The sequence below is a fragment of the Rana temporaria genome, chromosome 7 (assembly GCF_905171775.1).
Source record: "Rana temporaria chromosome 7, aRanTem1.1, whole genome shotgun sequence".
Lineage (NCBI taxonomy): Eukaryota > Metazoa > Chordata > Amphibia > Anura > Ranidae > Rana > Rana temporaria.
Genome location: NC_053495.1, coordinates 207,971,781 through 207,990,818, shown reverse-complemented (window position 1 = coordinate 207,990,818; position 19,038 = coordinate 207,971,781). Strand labels below are relative to the sequence as shown.

Below are 19,038 nucleotides of genomic sequence, written 5' to 3'. Positions count from 1 at the left end.
CCAAGGGGACGCTAGGCTGGCACAAGGCACAGGAGCAGAAGGAGGAAGAATGAAGGCCGCTGAATAATTCAGGAGGCATTAGCGTGCAGTTACAGCCTGCGGTGCAACAGAAGCTTTGATACGTTTTCCCCATGCTACGATCGGTGATGTCCAAATCGCCAAGAGGCTCTCACGTTGCACCGTGCGGTGACCTCACTGCATTAACTGGCTACTCAATACCACCCCCATCCATCCCCGGAGACGGTGCCAGGCTGATAACTTCCCTCCCCCCAATGGTGGCATCTCCTTTCATTCATCTCACATCAACAGGAAGGAACGGAGGGACCCGGAGCCAAGAGAGCTAATAGGCCTCTTCACGGATGCCACTTAGGAAAGAGCTTTTGTAAAAGCGAGTGAGGGGGGCCGCGATTGGATTTCTTACTAGAACAATGTAAGTTTTCTGCAAAAAAAAATAGATTCAAATGATTGGAGATATTAAAGCATGGACTGTGTCCAATGGGAGTAGAAAAAGATGCAACGTCAGCAGGAATAAACAATGTCCCATCGTTGGTGTCAGTGGGAGGAATTGTGTCCCATCGTTGGCCTCATTGGAAGGAATTTTGCCCCATTGTTGGTGTCATTGGACCTAACTGCTGGTGTCATTGGAATGAATTGTACCCCATTGTTGGTGTCATTGGACCCAATTGTGGGTGACATTGGGAGAAATTGTGCTCCTTTGTTGGTGTTGTGGGAGGAGTTATTATCCAGTAAGCTCTAACGAGCGGGGCCCTCAGATCCTCCCTGTATTGAATTGTGTTGTAACTGTACTGTCTTCCCTGATGTTGTAAAGCGCTGCACAAACTGTTGGCGCTATATAAAACCTGTATAATAATATAATAGTAATCATTGGCGGCAGTGGGAGGAATTGTGCCCCATTGTTGGCGTCATTGGAAGGAATTTTGCTCCATTGTTGGTGTCATTGGACCCAACTGTTGGTGTCATTGGGAGGAATTGTGCGCCATCGCTGGTGTCAGTGGGAGGAATTGTGTCCCGTCATTGGTGCCAGTGGGATGAATCGTGCTCCATTGTTGGTGTCATTGGACCTAACTGTTGGTGTCATTGGGATAAATTGTGCCCCATTGTTGGTACAATTGGACCCAACTGTTGGTGTCATTGGGAGGAATTGTGCGCCATCGTTGGTGTCTGTGGGAGGAGTTATAATCCCTCATTGGTATCAGTGGGAGGAATTGTGCCCAATCGTTGGCGTCATTGGAAGGAATTTTGCCCCATTGTTGGCGTCATTGGACCCAATTGTTGGTGTCATTGGAAAGAATTGTGCTCCTTTGTTGGTGTCATTGGGAGGAATTGTGCCCCATCATTTATGTAATTTTTTCCTATTGTCGGTGTCACTGGGAGGAATTGTGCCCTATTGTTGATGTAATTGGGAGGAATAAAAGCAAGCAAAGGGACACATCTGGCCCCCGGGCCGCAGTTTGGAGACCACTGCTCTACAGCATGGACATTGGACGTGGAGCCGACACGTTTATGGGCTATTAAGGGAATAATTGATGTTTAGGTGGGCTGACAAGAGAAAGAGCCATAGCTTGTGAACCATTGCTCTAGAGCAGGGGTCTCCAAACTGCGGCCCGAGGGCCAGATGTGGCCCTTGGCTAGCCTTGATACGGCCCTTGGGGCACTATTCCTCCCACTGACACCAACAAGGGGGCACTATTTCTTCTACTGATAACAATGATGGGATACTATCCCTCCTCGTGACCCCCCCAACCTTGAGGCCATATTTATTCTCGCTGATGCTGGGCCCGGGACATTTTCTGACCCCCACTGTCCACCATCCGGCCCTTCTAAAGTCTGAAGGACAATAAACTGGCCCTTTGTTTGAGAAGTTTGGAGACCCCTGCTCTAGAGCACAGGTGTCAAACACAAGGCCCGCGGGCCGGATCCGACCCTCCAGGCCATTCCACGTGGCCCTCGCACCTCTACTGCAGCTGCCGGACAGCTCCAGCCCTCCTCCAGACCCTTACTTTCTGCGTTCAAGCAATGCATCCAGCTTCTTCCCAGCAGCAGCATAAGGAAAGGGGGGTGCACTGTGATGTAAGGGAGAGTGGGGGACTCAACTTCTGATGTTGAGGGGGCTCTTGACATCTAATGTAAGGGGAGGGGATGCACTGGACATCTAATCTTACAGATACAACCGGCCCTTTTAAGGGCAATCATAATGCTGATGCGGCCCACCATGAAATTGAGTTTGATACCCCCTGCTCTAGAGCAACTGCACTTGTAAAGCGCACAGTCTATTTGCCTTTAGTAAATCCACCCCAGTGAGCCCATTCCCAGTCACCTGTGCACACTTACACGTCTCTGTTCATGTATCTCTACTAATGTAAAGGACAAAGGTAGGTCCGAGTTCTGCTGCAGGGGCACGGCTTCCATTTTTCTGGCCGCCACGCATTCAAAGCGTGCAGATTTCTCTCTCTTTGTTACAAAACGCCGTTGACAAGTTCATATTAATCCTGTCGACAATGAGCAATGTCAAAGAGGCGCGGGGCTGAGCAAGCAGACCATAAAGGCAGACTGCGGAGGTAGGTATACCCAGCAAAATGTGCCATTAATTGACTCTGAAGTAGCTATTGCAGCACCGTCAATGTGCTGTGCTTGGCTTGGCACCGAGCTCGCCGGGACAGTTTAGAGGACAGAAACGGCGAGGATAATGGACGGCAAAAAGAAAAATGCTGAATCCTCGTGGGACATTAATGCTCCGGCATGGAAATGATATTCAGAACAAAAGCATTAAGAGGAGCCCCCGGCCGGCTTGGTCAGAGCAGGGACAGCGATTCCGCGCCACCCAGACGAGCGTCAATCACCGGCGATTATCTCCTGTGCTGAAAAACCCGGCGACGGCTTAAAGCTGATGTTTAACATATTCCGCCAGTCAGTCCCTTCGCGACTCATTTCGCAGACGCGGCGTTCCCGAAACTGACGTTAGCAGGTCAACACCTGGAGGAGATTGGCAAAAAAAGTTACTTGGAAGAAGCAAAGCATTGTCTGCGGATATATAAAAAAGGAGGAAATAGCGTAGAAATGAGCCCAACAATTCGTGGGACCGACATTCAAATCGATGAGATTTGTGCGCTGGGAACTGCGATCAAAGCATTTCATTCCTCTCCTTGTCTATGCCAATGCTTTTAAAGGGCATACTTGCCAACATAGTCATCCCAGTCACCCCTGTTCATGGGCCACACTTTCTGGGAGGTTGCGCCCAGATTACACCCACTTTCTGGGAGGTTGCGCCCAGATTACACCCACTTTCTTGGGAGGTTGCGCCCAGATTACGCCCACTTTCTGGGAGGTTGTGCGCAGATTACACCCACTTTCTGAGAGGTTGCGCCCAGATTACGCCCACTTTCTGGGAGGTTGCGCCCAGATTGCACTCAGATTACACCCACTTTCTGGGAGGTTGCGCCCAGATTACACCCACTTTCTGGGAGGTTGCGCCCAGATTACACCCACTTTCTGGGAGGTTGCGCCCAGATTACACCCACTTTCTGGGAGGTTGCGCCCAGATTACACCCACTTTCTGGGAGGCTGTGCCCAGATTACACCCAGAATATGCCCATTTTTCAGGTGGTCCTGCCCTTAACCGAGAACCGCCCACAACCTACGTTACATAATAGTTGTATAGTCACTGTGCATGTTTAGTAACTCAATTAGTGATGCACTGAAATTCAGACCGCCGAAAATTGGCCAAAAATTGTGTTTTCAGCGTTACTCCCGAAAACGCCCACCATTTTGCAGTGGTTTTGCCCTGCTTATAGTGCGTTTTTTGCTTAGGTCATGTTACTCAAAAAATGCATCAAAAACGCAACGCGGGTGCATTTTTGATGCGTTCTGGGGAGGTGCGCAACAACTACATCCCTGCGGAGAGACGCTGACGCTGTGAACACAGCATCTCCCCGCAGGGATGTAGTCCCAAGTGAGGGGGAGAGCACGCTGCATCTCCCCGCAGGGATATAGTCCCAAGGGGGGGGGGGGGGGGGGGCGAGCATGCTGCGTCTCCAAGCAGGGATGTAGTCCCAAGGGAGGGGGCGAGCACGCTGCGTCTCCCCGCAGGGATGTAGTCCCAAGGGAGGGGACGAGCACACTGCGTCTCCCTGCAGGGATGTAGTCCCAAGGGAGATGGCGAGCACGCTGCGTCTCCCCGCAGGGATGTAGTCCCAAGGGAGGGGATGAGCACACTGCGTCTCCCTGCAGGGATGTAGTCCCAAGGGAGGGGGCGAGCACGCTGCGTCTCCCTGCAGGGATGTAGTCCCAAGGGAGGGGGCGAGGACGCTGACTAACCCCCAGCCAGAACAGCTCGGATGATGAGGGCAAGCTTACTGAGAAGGAACAGGAAGTGAGAAATTCAGACAAAGAAAAATAAAAATTTAGAAGGGAAATCGAAGGAAAAGGTAAGTGAGCCAACAATTCACGAGCTTAAAGGAATTTATCGAAAATAAAAGAACCTTTTCGACCCCTTTAACCAGCTTGGTCTTGAGAAACTCAACAAAAGCCCTGACCTCAACCCTACTGAACACCTTTGAGATGAATTGGAATGTCGTTTGTGGGCCAGGTCTTCTTATCCAACATCAGTACCCGACATGACAATGGGCCCCAATTCTCACAGACACCCTATAAAGTCTTGTGGAAAGTCTTCCCAGAGGAGTGGAGACGGTTACAGCCACAAAGTGGGGAGGTCCTATTGATCGCCATGGTTTTGGAATGGGGTGTCCAATAAGCCGACAGTCAGACTTTTGGCCACATTGTGTCGAAGGAGTCATCCATATTTGGTAGACGCTTGGCAAAATGGGCACATTGGTGGAGGTGGAAGATCGAAAGAGAGAAGAGCAAAAAATTGTATTGCCACAGCCATCAGAGAGTTCGTCCTCCACGCGCTTTGCCGCCCAAAGCGCCACAATTACATTCCATCACAGACATTGGAGCAGCAGAGACAAAGCCATGGCGGGGATCCACTTCAATGAGCCTGAGCCGTTCCTGCGACTGTCACCGCTGACGTCTTACGTATGAGTCCCTGCTTGTTTTTGGATTCCATTTCACGTCCGACTTCTAAGCTAAATAATTTGGCACAGGCGGTCAGAACTGGGGCCCTCTGTGTATCATTATCGGACCCCTAGCTTTCGGGAGCGGGCTTTGGTGCTCAGATGATCACATGCCGGGGTTCACAAAGGGGCAGGCACACACGCTGCAATTTGCATTCGCTCAGGGAAATTTTCTCAGATGAAAATAGCACAGAGGGGGAGGGAGGACAGCGAGCTGATCGGCGGTACACAGATAAAAGAACTCTTTAATATATGACCTTGCAGCGTCGCAGAGCAATAATTAAATGCCTGGGTGAGCCGCTCCAGCTTCCAGGAACACAGCGGAGGGGGGGGGGGGGGGGGGGCGGTGTACGTGACGTTATCCGCTGCCAAACAAATAAAGACCCCCTCCGCTGGGACCGCCGATGCCTGGCGCGTGGAATGCTGGAGGGACACGAGTGCGACAGAGGAGGCCGAGCTTATTCACGACTGTCACTGGCCACCTGTGACAAACTTTAGCAATTAAACGCGCTGTGCGCGGTTTGCGCAGAATGGGAGGACTTGAAGGGGAACTAGTTGGATATCAAATTATTAAGCGAACCCAACCAAGAGTGATATTTCAGATGCAGGAGGAGTTGAGTCGCACCTGTCTCCTCCATTACGTCATACTTACAGCAAGAGTTAGAGAAGCTCCTATGTCTTAGATCAGGGGTGCCCAAACTTTTGAAGAGCGAGGGCCACTTAAGCGCCTTGGTAAACGATAAAAAATAAACGGACCGAGTGGATGGCATGACTTTTAATAACAGTATTCTATTCTATTCCATCACAGAGCAGGAGGTCACGGGCCACATCAGAGAGCTCCACGGGCCACATCAGAGGGCTCCACGGGCCACATCAGAGGGCACCGCGGGCCACATCAGAGGGCACCGCGGGCCACATCAGAGGGCACCGCGGGCCACATCAGAGGGCACCGCGGGCCACATCAGAGGGCACCGCGGGCCACATCTGAGGGCACCGCGGGCCACATCTGAGGGCACCGCGGGCCACATCAGAGGGCTCCGCGGGCCACTGGTTGGGCACCCCTGTCTTAGATAGTAGGGCAATCAAACGATTTAGATTATTACAGTTGTATTAAGTTTACATACCCTGGCAGAATTTATGATTTCTTGGCCATTTTTCAGAGAATATAAAAGATAACACAAAAACTTTTCTCTCACTCATGGTTAGTGATTGGCTGAAGCCATTTATTATCAATCACCTGCGTTTACTCTTTTTATATCATAATCACAACAGAAACTACCTGTCACAGTGATTCCTATTACAAGGGATGTTTACATTTCTTGTAATAGGAATAAAAGTAAAAAAAAAAAAAAGTGTAAAAATAAAAAAAATGAAGTAAAATAAAAATGAAATACATTTTTTTTTAAAAATGTAAAATGCCCCTGTCCCCGGTAGCTCGCGCTCAGAAGCGAACCCGCATGCAAGTCCCGCCCACATATGTAAACACCGTTCAAACCCCACATGTGAGGTATCGTCGCGTGCGTTAGAGCGCGTGCAACAATTCTAGCACTAGACCTCCTCTGTACCTCAAAAATAGTAACCTGTAAACATTTTTAAAGTGTCGCCTATGGAGATTTTTAACTACCGAAGTTTGGCGCCATTCCATGAATTTTAAAGCGTGACATGTTAGGTATTTATTTACTCGGCGTAACATCATCTTTCACATTATACCAAAAAATTGGGCTAACTTTACTGTTTTAACTATTTAACTACTTTTTAATTCATGAAACTGTTTTTTTTTCCCGCCAAAAAAAGGCATTTGAAAAATGATTGCGCAAATACTGTGTGAGAAAAAAAGTTGCAATGACCGCCATTTTATTCCCTAGGGTGTCTGCTAAAAATATATATATATATATATATATAATGTATAATATATATATATAACTTCTAGATTGTAAGCTCTAACGAGCCGGGCCCTCTGATCCCTCCTGTATTGAATTGTATTGTGACTGTACTGTCTTCCCTGATGTAAAGCGCTGCGCAAACTGTTGGCGCTATATAAATCCTGTATAATAATAATAATAATAATAATGTTTGGGGGTTCTGATTACTTTTATAGCAACAAATTGTGATTTTTATATGAAGGAGAGAAGTGCCAAAATAGGCGCGGTGGTCAAAGTGGTTAATGATGCTCCACCTACCATAGGTCTGTTGGTAACTTTTGTGGAACTGACCAATCGGATTCTTACTATGCACGCTCAGCATTTGACCATAAAGCCAACTTGCTCATTGCCAAGACTGCACATATACCTCTACACCAGGGCTGTCTTAATGAGAGGGCACACCTGGGAGCCCCAGCTGCATGGGGGGCCCCTGCACTTTGCCCAAAGCAGCTGGTCCTTGAGCCCACCCTGCCCCGAAATTGGGGGCCCCATGATAGCACTGAGAGTGATAGATACACAGGGGAGGCAGTCTGCCTCCTACCTTCTTGATGTCTGTTTACCTGCACTGTCATCATTGTAGGGGCTTTTTTACTTTTCCCAGGGGCCCATGATGCTATTAAGACGGCCCCAATATATGGAGAAATTGTATGCCGATGAGATCTGTACAACATATCAGGTAACATTTCCAGGCTAGTAATACATGTGCTTTCTTAAACTGTATGTTAAATCGGCATTCTATGATTTGTTCACCAACGGAAATTTTCGTTTAAAATTTTTCTTTGGCCCCAATGCATCAAGCTGCACCAACAATGAAGGTGTATGAACAGTGCTTACGGCATGCTAAAATGATGGATAGCATTGAGGCCACTTTAGCATGCCTTACTACGATTGCAGCTTGATGGATCAGGGATTATGAGTTTTATGGTGATACATGCAAGATGAATTCGAAGCACTATATGGGAACTGCATTTTATTGACAGGAGACCACAAAGTATAAATAGGTGATTTTTTTTTCTTAAATGGAAATGGTAGGAAAAACCTGCGAGAGAGAAAAGGGAACAAGGGAATTCCATAACTGTAGAAGAGTCACAGGGTCTAAAGAGAACAGGCTCGGGGGCCTGCAGGAAGAGGAGGTGATGGGGGAGGTAGGAGGGCACCATGCACTGTCCAGCGTGCACTTAGGAGGAAGACTTGCAGGAATTATGGCAGGCAAGGGATAAGCAGGTTCTGCAGGGGAGGAGCTCTGTCCTGAGCCCGCCTCTGCTGTTCTCCAAAAGGGGGTGGGGGAGGGAGTTACCAGACGTGCCAAATCTCTATCTGGATAAGAAGTGAAAGGGACCAACCTTCTCGCTGATCTGAGAGATGGAGGATTGATTGTATGGCGGTGCGATGAGGATGACGAGGAAGTAGAGAGACAAGGAGAAACATAGAGAGAGTAAAAACAGCAAACTGCATGTGTACAAGCAACAACACACGTGTCACACACCAAGCATCACAGCCAATCCAGTGCAAGCTGCGAAGGCGCCGTCTTTTTCAGCATACTGGCAATCTTAGTCCGCCCAAACTAAATACTTTAGTTAAGTAAGCGGATTCGCCCCCCTGGCTCCTTATATTTCCAGAGGACTTCAACGGCGAGTTTCTCAATCTTCAGCCACTGCACAGCCAAGTGGACGGGTCACAGCGGCAGCAAGTGGGTGGAGCTGGGAACTTGGGAGCCACGCCTTCACCGGGAGTTCCCAACAGAAACGGTATAAGGAGCTGATGGGCAATTCTGCCGACACCCACAAATTAAACACACAGGACAAACATGACACACAGATCACACTACATACACATCCATACCAGCAGCCAGAAAAAGGAGGAGACACTCATACTGGGGTGTATGTTCACATGAAGGAGGGACAGAACAAGAGAGAAAGGAAGACAGAGAGAGAGAGAGAGAGAGAGAGAGAGAGAGAAATAGAGAGAGGATAAAGCCAGAGACAAAGAGAGAGAGAGAGAGGAGAGGAAAACAACAGAAATAGAGAGATAAGGGGAGGGAGGGAGGAATACAGAAAGAGACAGAGCTGAAGAAAAGGAGCAACAGAGAAAAAAGATCGGGCAAGAGAAGTACAGACACAGCCAAAGGGAAGAGAGAGATTGAAAAAGACAGAGAGAGAGAGCAAAAGAGATCCAGGGAGAGAGTGATACGGAAAGAGAGAGATACAGAGAGAGAGAGAGAGAGAGAGAGAGACGGAGAGAGAGACAGAAAGAGAGAGAGAGAGAGAGAGAAAAATACATAAGGAGAGAGAGAAAAAGATAGAGAGAGACACAAACAGAGAGAAAGAGAATGAGGAGTGATACACAGAGAGAGAAAGAGATACGGAGAGAAAGAGATACGGAGAGAAAGAGATACAGAGAAAAAGAGATACGGAGAGAAAGAGATATGGAGAGAAAAAGATACGGAGAGAAAGGAATACAGAGAAAGAGAGAGGGAGAGAGACGGAGAGAGACGGAGAGAGAGAGACGGAGAGAGAGAGATACAGAGAGAGAGGGAGAGATACAGAGAGAGAGAGATACAGAGAGAGAGGGAGAGATACAGAGAGAGAGGGGGAGATACAGAGAGAGATACAGAGAGAGAGATACAGAGAGAGAGAGAGAGATACGGGGGGAGAGAGAGAGAGAGAGAGAGAGAAAGACATAAGGAGAGAGAGAAAAAAAGATAGAGAGAGAGACACACACAGATACAGTACAGAAAGAGAGAGATACAGAGAGAGAGAAAGAGAATGAGGAGAGAGATACAGAGAGAAAGAGATACAGAGAGAAAGAGATACAGAGAGAATGAGACACAGAGAGAATGAGACACAGAGAGAGAAAGACACAGATAGAGAGAGAGAGACACACAGAGAGAGAGAGAAAGACACACAGAGAGAGAGAGAGATACAGAGAGAGAGAGACAGAGATACAGAGAGAGATACAGATACAGAGAGAAAGAGCAAAAGAGATACAGGGAGAGAGTGATACGGAGAGAGAGAGATACAGAGAGAGAGAGGGATACAGAGAGAGAGATACAGAGAGAGAGAGAGAGAGAGAGAGAGATACAGAGAGAGAGAGAGATACAGAGAGAGAGAGATACAGAGAGAGAGAGAGAGATACAGAGAGAGAGATACAGAGAGAGAGAGATACAGAGAGAGAGATACAGAGAGAGAGAGAGAGAGATACAGAGAGAGAGAGAGAGAGAGAGATACAGAGAGAGAGAGATACAGAGAGAGAGAGATACAGAGAGAGAGAGAGAGATACAGAGAGAGAGATACAGAGAGAGAGAGATACAGAGAGAGATACAGAGAGAGAGAGAGAGATACAGAGAGAGAGAGAGAGATACAGAGAGAGAGAGAGAGAGAGAGAGATACAGAGAGAGAGAGAGATACAGAGAGAGAGAGATATATAGAGAGAGAGAGAGATACAGAGAGAGAGAGATACAGAGAGAGAGAGAGATACAGAGAGAGAGAGATACAGAGAGAGAGAGAGAGATACAGAGAGAGAGATACAGAGAGAGAGAGATACAGAGAGAGAGATACAGAGAGAGAGAGAGAGAGATACAGAGAGAGAGAGAGAGAGAGAGAGATACAGAGAGAGAGAGAGAGAGAGAGATACAGAGAGAGAGAGAGAGATAGAGAGATACAGAGAGAGAGATACAGAGAGAGAGAGATACAGAGAGAGAGAGAGAAATACGGAGAGAAAAAGATACGGAGAAAGGAAGGAAGGAAGGGAAATAGATAGATAGAGGGGGAGAAATAAAGAGATATAGTGAGCATAGGAGAAATAAATAAAAAAAAAGATACAAAGAGAGACAGAGGTGAAGGGAAAAAGCTGGAGCTATGAAGAGAGTGACACGGAGAAAGGGATCCAGAAAAGAGAAATACAGAACAGTTTAGAGAGGAGGAGACAGACAGGTGGGATTTGTGTGAACTGATCTCTTAGGTTTGTCTATAGCCAGAGAGCTGTACACTGCATGTAGGGGGGTGGATGTCCTGTAGTACCTGCCCTTACCCATAGGAGGCCACCTTGGAAACATTTTAGGTTTCTTGTTTGTCCAAGAGTGAGAGAACATTTGTAATGAGTCAATTGGTGGAATTATATACACTAAATTCCTGGGAAAATGCCTTCTATCTTACCTGTAGTGTGTCCTCAGACTCTACCAGCATGTCTCCAGCCTTCTAACTCACCTATACCATGTCCCCAATCTCCTGCAGTATGTCTCCAGCCTTCTACCTCACCTGTACCATGCCCTCAGTCTCCAACAGTCTCCTGCAGTATGGCTCCAGCCTTCTACCTCACCTATACCATGTCCCCAATCTCCTGCAGTATGTCTCCAGCCTTCTACCTCACCTGTACCATGCCCTCAGTCTCCAACAGTCTCCTGCAGTATGGCTCCAGCCTTCTACCTCACCTATACCATGTCCCCAATCTCCTGCAGTATGGCTCCAGCCTTCTAACTCACCTATACCATGTCCCCAATCTCCTGCAGTATGTCTCCAGCCTTCTACCTCACCTGTACCATGCCCCCAGTCTCCAACAGTCTCCTGCAGTATGTCTCCAGCCTTCTACCTCACCTGTACCATGCCCCCAGTCTCCAACAGTCTCCTGCAGTATGTCTCCAGCCTTCTACCTCACCTGTACCATGCCCCCAGTCTCAAACAGTCTCCTGCAGTATGTCTCCAGCCTTCTACCTCACCTGTACCATGCCCCCAGTCTCCAACAGTCTCCTGCAGTATGTCTCCAGCCTTCTACCTCACCTGTACCATGTCCACAGTCTCCAACAGTATGGCTCCAGCCTTCTACCTCACCTATACCATGTCCCCAATCTCCTGCAGTATGTCTCCAGCCTTCTACCTCACCTGTACCATGTCCCCAATCTCCAACAGTCTCCTGCAGTATGTCTCCAGCCTTCTACCACGACTGTTCCATGTCCCCGGTCTCACGCAGTAGGTCTCCAGCCTTCTATCTCACCTGTAGTATGTCCCAAGTCTCTAACATTCTCTTGCAGCATGTCTCCAGCCTTCTATCATGCTTGTACCATATCCCCAGTCTCTAAAATTCTCCTGCAGCATGTCTCCAGCCTTCTACCTCACCTGTACCATGTTCCCAGTCTCTTGCAGTATATCTCCAGCCTTCTATCATGCTTGTACTAAATCCCCAGTCTCCAACAGTCTTTTGCAGCATGTCTCCAGCTTTCTATCATGCTTGTACCATATCCCCAGTCTCTAACATTCTCCTGCAGCATTTTTCCAGCCTTCTACCACACCTGTACCATGTTACCAGTCTCTAGCAGTCTCTTGCAGCATGTCTCCAGCCTTCTATCATGCTTGTACCATATCCGCAGTCTCCAACAGTCTCTTGCAGTATGTCTCCAGCCTTCTACCTCACCTGCACCATGTCCCCGATCTCCAACAGTCTCCTGCAGTATATTTCCAGCAGTCTATCCCACCTGTGCCATGTCCCTGATCTCCAACAGTCTCCTGCAGCATGTCTCCAGCCTTCTACCTCGCCTGTACCATGTTCCCGATCTCCAACAGTCTCCTGCAGTATGGCTCCAGCCTTCTATCTCACCTGTACTATGTACCCAGTCTCTTGCAGCATGTCTCCAGCCTTCTATCATGCTTGTACCATGTCCCCAGTCTCTAACATTCTCCTGCAGAATGTCTCCAGCCTTCTATCTCACCTGTACCATGTCCCTAGTCTCTAACAGTCTCCTGCAGTCTCCTTTCTACTAGTTAAAGCGGAAAACCCCCAAAAAATGGCTAAATCCTTCTGACCAGAATTACTTTAGCTCCAAAATCCCGGCAGCTCTGAGGGGACTGGATTTGCCGCAATGATCAGAAGTCTGAGCAGAAACCACATATTAAATGTTTCCTGTGTCCATTTTCCATCAGCCCCTCCCCCCCCCCTGTGCCTGTGAGTGTGCAGCTCTCTGAGCGAGGATGAATGACACGGTGAGAAGCGATAAGAGCAGCGTCTCCGCTCTCCGGATAATCAGGAAAATAAATGTGGGAATTCTTTCAGTCGATTCAGAAATCACATTAATTCTCATTAAACACAAACCATCACGACAGAAGACAAAGCATATGGCATCCCATACACCAGAGACCGGCGCGCAGCTGCTGCACAGCGCGCGGGATACTCCTCAAAGCTTTATCCGCACACTGACAGCCACGACGCAGCCGCGCACTCACACCGCAATGACACTCAGCCGGGGGAAGCACACTGCTCAGCGCCGGATTGAAGCCTTCCGTCTCTCTCGGGGGGTTGCGCTGCGGTCTGGTAAAGATGGTCGTTGAAGGGGGGGTGTGTGGCCCATGAAGGTGATTCGCCAGTACCGATGGAGGGGGAGGAGTTCTTACCACGCACGTAGAGATTCGCTGGGGCGGAGTAGCGCGTCCCGGCGCTGTTGGTGGCGACACATTCGTACTTCCCCTGGTCGGACTCTTCGCTGTTTTCGATCTGGAGGCCGCCTGCGGGAGAAAACAGACACAGGGGTGACAAGGAGTTCAAGGATTACTCTTGCGACATTAAATAAAATGTGTTTCTAACATCACTAATTATAACAAATCTCGTCTCTTCTACCTTCTAATACTGAGACCTGACACCCTCACACACCCCAATACTGAGACGACCTGACACCCTCACACACCCTAATACTGAGACCTGACACCCTCACACACCCCAATACTGAGACGACCTGACACCCTCACACACCCTAATACTGAGACCTGACACCCTCACACACCCCAATACTGAGACGACCTGACACCCTCACACACCCTAATACTGAGACCCGACACCCTCACACACCCTAATACTGAGACCTGACACCCTCACACACCCCAATACTGAGACCTGACACCCTCACACACCCTAATACTGAGACCTGACACCCTCACACACCCTAATACTGAGACCTGACACCCTCACACACTATGGGGGTTGATTTACTAAAACTGTAGAGTGCAAAATGTGGTGCAGCTCTGCATAGCAACCAATCAGCTTCCAGGTTATGTATTTCATTTTTGTCAAAGCTTAACCACTTAAGACCCGGACCAAAATGCAGGTAAAGGACTTGGCCAGTTTTTGCGATTCGGCACTGCGTCGCTTTAGCTGACAATTGCGCGGTCGTGCGACGTGGTTCCCAAACAAAATTGGCGTCCTTTTTTCCCACAAATAGAACTTTCTTTTGGTGGTATTTGATCACCTCTGCGGTTTTTATTTTTTGCGCTATAAACAAAAATAGAGAGACAATTTTGAAAAAAAATGCAATATTTTTAACTTTTTGCTATAATAAATATCCCCCAAAAAACAATTGTTTTCCTCAGTTTAGTATTCTTCTACATATTTTTGGTAAAAAAAAAAAAAAAAGTTTATCATTTGGTTTACGTAAAATTTATAGCGTTTACAAAATAGGGGATAGTTTTACGGCATTTTTATAAAAAATTTTTTTTACTACTAATGGTGGCGATCAGCGATTTTTTTCGTGACCGCGACATTATGGCGGACACATCGGACAATTTTGACACATTTTTGGGACCATTGTCATTTTCCCAGCAAAAAATGCATTAAAAATGCATTGTTTACTACGAAAATGACAATGGCAGTTTAGGAGTTAACCACTAGGGGGCGCTGTAGGGGTTAAGTGTGACCTCATGTGTGTTTCTAACTGTAGGGGGGCAGGGCTGGACGTGTGATGTCATTGATCGTGTTTCCCTATATCAGGGATCACACGATCAATGAAGCTGCCACTGTGAAGAACGGGGAAGCTGTGTTTACACTCTCCCCGTTCTTCAGCTCCAGGGACCGATCGCGGCACCCGCGGACCCGAACGCCGCCCTTCACTGCCAGTGTAATTTTTACAGTAATCAGTGCATTTTTATAGCACTGATCGCTGTAAAAATGACAATGGTCTCAAAATGGCATCAGAAGTGTCTGATGTGTCCACCATAATGTCGCAGTCACGAAAAAAAAAAGAAAAACCGCTGATCACCGCCATTACTAGTAAAAAAAAAGAAAATATTAATAAAAATGCCATTCTATCCCCTTTTTTGTAGACGCTATAACTTTTGCGCTTATTGCGTTTTTTTTTTTACCAAAAATATGTAGAAGAATACGTATCGGCCTAAACTGAGCAAAACATTTTTTTTTATATATTTTTTGGGGATATTTATTATAGCAAAAAGTAAAAAATATTGCTTTTTTTTTTAATTGTCGCTCTATTTCTGTTTATAGCGCAAAAAAATAAAAATTGCAGAGGTGATCAAATACTACCAAAAGACATCTCTATTTGTGGGGAAAAAAGGATGTAAATTTCGTTTGGGAGCCACCTAGCACGACCGCGCAATTGTCAGTTAAAGCGACGCAGTGCGAATCGCTAAAAAAGTGCTCCGGTCTTTGGGCAGCCAAATGGCCCGGGGCTGAAGCGGTTCGTTGAACAAGCTGAAGTTAGAAGCCGATTGGCTGCTATACAAAGCTGCACCAGATTCTGTGTGCTCCAGTTTTAGTAAATGCATCTAATATAATATTATTATTTTTTTTTTAACTTGGCTAATGCACTTCGCTGAGTTAGAAAATGCAGTAAAATGCGCAATACCTCCAGCAGAACGCATCCCTAGGGGTTCTATCATTAGAATGCTTCCCTAGACTGGCACCTACCTAGATCTGAATGCTGCCATTCTGTCCTTCTGCCACAGGAGGGCAGTACTCTACTACAGTCCACACTGGAACACTCTGCTAAACTAGATCAACTTGGCAGCTCTCACTCTATAATCCATGAAAATTAAAGGATAATTGCAATTATCTAGTATTTTGGGGCTGTTAAACAAGCTAAGTAAGCATTGCACAGGTATGAATATAAGCCAGTACTGGCAGGATTAGAAATGCTAAATTACAGCTTTAGAAACGGCAATGACTTGAGACTTGGTGACCAAAACTGCGGCTTCAGCCGGCCTGCGCACCTCGGATACAGGAAAATGGGGCCTGCGAATCGCTGGAAATTCTGCTCTATGATCCTGCTCACTATAGACCCCCCTCTGTGTATCCCAATACAGAACCTGCACATCATCATAGACCCCGCCTCCACGTATCCCAATACAGAGCCTGCACATCATCATCATAGACCCCGCCTCCACGTATCCCAATACAGAGCCTGCACATCCTAGACCCCGCCTCCAGGTATCCCAATACAGAACCTGCACATCCTAGACCCCGCCTCCACGTATCCCAATACAGAGCCTGCACATCCTAGACCCCGCCTCCACGTATCCCAATACAGAACCTGCACATCATAGACCCCACCTACACGTATCCCACTTAGAGCCTGCACATCATAGACCCCGCCTCCACATATCCCAATACAGAACTCTGCACATCCTAGACCCCGCCTAAATGTATCCCAATACAGAGCCTGCACATCCTAGACCCCGCCTCCATGTATCCCAATACAGAACTCTGCACATCATAGACCCCGCCTCCATGTATCCCAATACAGAGCCTGCACATCCTAGACCCCGCCTCCATGTATCCCAATACAGAACTCTGCACATCATAGACCCCGCCTCCATGTATCCCAATACAGATCCTGCACATCATAGGCCCCGCCTCCACATATCCCAATACAGAACCTGCACACCATAGACCCCACCTACACGTATCCCACTTAGAGCCTGCACATCATAGACCCCACCTACACGTATCCCACTTAGAGCCTGCACATCATAGACCCCGCCTCCATGTATCCCAATACAGAACTCTGCACATCATAGACCCCGCCTCCATGTATCCCAATACAGAGCCTGCACATCCTGCCCCAACATAACATACAAAAAAATAAATCAAACGTGTTTCGGGTTCAGGCACTCTACTTCATCAGGACTCATGTATTGTGTGATCTCATATATGGTTGGATGTGATTAACAGTTGTGTGTGTGTGTGTGTATATATATATATATATATATATATATATATATATATACACACACACGCATACATACACACACACAGTCTATATCCATGTATTGTCAATGCAATTTGAGTAGATCACATAACACATAATCCCTGGTGAAGGGGGAATCTCTGAACCCCCTGAAATGCGTTGGATCTATCTATCTATCTATCTATCTATCTATCTATCTATCTATCTATCTATCTATCTATCTATCTATCTATCTCTCTCTATCTATCTATCTATCTATCTATCTATCCATCTATCTAAATTATTACTTTTGTGAGGATTAGTGTGGTTCTCTTACTGCTTCTTGTATAGTACTTGGACTTTTCGCACACTATCTCCCCTCCTCCCCCACACACACCTTTGGGGGGGGGGGGGGTGTTCAGGTCTACATGAAAAGCCTCACTGAAGCAAATCAGCTCCATCACTGAGACGGTCTTTTACACTGATGTTAACACTGGATATTAACAATAGAAGATCTAACACCTCTCTTTGAATGTTTGCCAACATACTATATAGCGGCAGTTATCCCGTAACAGGCAGTATTTTGGTGAATAGGAGGAGCTGCTGAGAAACATTTTCTGCTGTAATAAAACCCTTTGGAGAGATTAAAGTAAAATACAAATCACAATACGGAAGATATAAGCATAAAAGCAACACAGCAAGCACAATCAGCTGAATTTGATTGGATGTCTGAACGTATGAAGCCTTTGGCAGTCTTGCGGCTGGATGGATGGGGTGTTAGTGGTTAGGGGGGTGCAGAGTGATCGTGGTATGTGATGGTGAAGACGATGGACGGAGAGGAAGACAACACAACGGTAAAGAGACTAAAAATACCCAGAAGATTATAAAGATACCGTAATTAGAGGACTACTACCTCTTCACACCTCCTTGTACTATAACAGTTCAATGTAGGCCCGCATTCTCCACCATTTCCTGTTCTAGCTGTACAGACTGATTTCATCATCGTAGCTGGCAACAAATCTTTAAATGTTACTATTTTTAATATTTAAAAAATAAAAAAAAAGTTACATAGTCAGGTTGAAAAAAAAAAAGACACTAGTCCATCTAGTTCAACTAATAAAAAATAAATAAATAAAACAAATAGAAAGCTGCCACTATCCTATACCTGATCCAGAGGAAGGTAAACAAAAAAATCAACAACAATAAAGCATGATCCAATTGGCTCCAGTGTGGGGAAACACTGTTTCCCGATTCCCCAAGAGTCAATTGGATATTCCCTGGATCAACTACCCCTGGCTTTATTACCTCTAAATTTGTATCCAGATATGAACTATATTACCAAAAGTATTGGGACGCCTGCCTTTACACGCACATGAACTTTAATGGCATCCCAGTCTTAGTCTGTAGGGTTCAATATTGAGTTGGCCCCGCCCTTTGCAGCTAGAACAGCTTTAACTCTTCTGGGAAGGCCGTCCACAAGGTTTAGGAGGGTGTCTATGGGAAGGTTTGACCATTCTTCCAGAAGAGCATTTGTGAGGTCAAGCACTGATGTTTGACGAGAAGGCCTGGCTCGCAGTCTCCGCTCCTAAACCTTGTGGACGGCCTTCCCAGAAGAGATGAAGCTGTTATAGCTGCAAAGGGGGGGGCCAACTCAATATTGAACCCTACAGACTAAGGTAATGACTAAGAGCTGACATTTGCGCGAAGCGCGTCTACCTCTTTGTTCCCTGCTACCACTTGTCATATGAAGCTTCAATAAAAGGATTTTTGGAAGTGCAGCCGTCCGGAATTATTTCTTCACCTAAGGACTAAGACTGTGCGTGTAAAAGGCAGGTGTCCCAATACTTTTGACAATATAGTGCATTTAGGAATGCATCCAGCTTTTTTTTTTATACTGAACTGGCCAGAACTAGTCCCTGAGGGAGTTGCCATTTTTTAAATTTCACAAACAAATGCCAATATTGTATATAGGAGCTTCTACCCCGTTTGAAGGCTCATTCACACTTGTGTGGCAATGCGTGTGTTGCTGCGTGTGTATTACCACCATGAAAGGCAACACACATTACATTCTCAATGGTAGCCCAAC

The 19,038-nt window shown here is 46.9% G+C and overlaps 1 protein-coding gene across 18 annotated transcripts in view; it reads right to left on the bottom strand.

Moving 5' to 3' along the window:
- The window catches only part of PTPRF (protein tyrosine phosphatase receptor type F), a 1,292,748-nt gene that overhangs the window by 75,950 nt on the left and 1,197,760 nt on the right, over positions 1-19,038 (bottom strand). For all 18 annotated transcript variants that reach the window (XM_040360892.1, XM_040360891.1, XM_040360897.1 and 15 more), the window contains one exon: positions 13,396-13,506. In XM_040360892.1, coding sequence (XP_040216826.1) covers positions 13,396-13,506 — 111 coding nt within the window. The remainder of the gene's footprint in view (positions 1-13,395; positions 13,507-19,038) is intronic.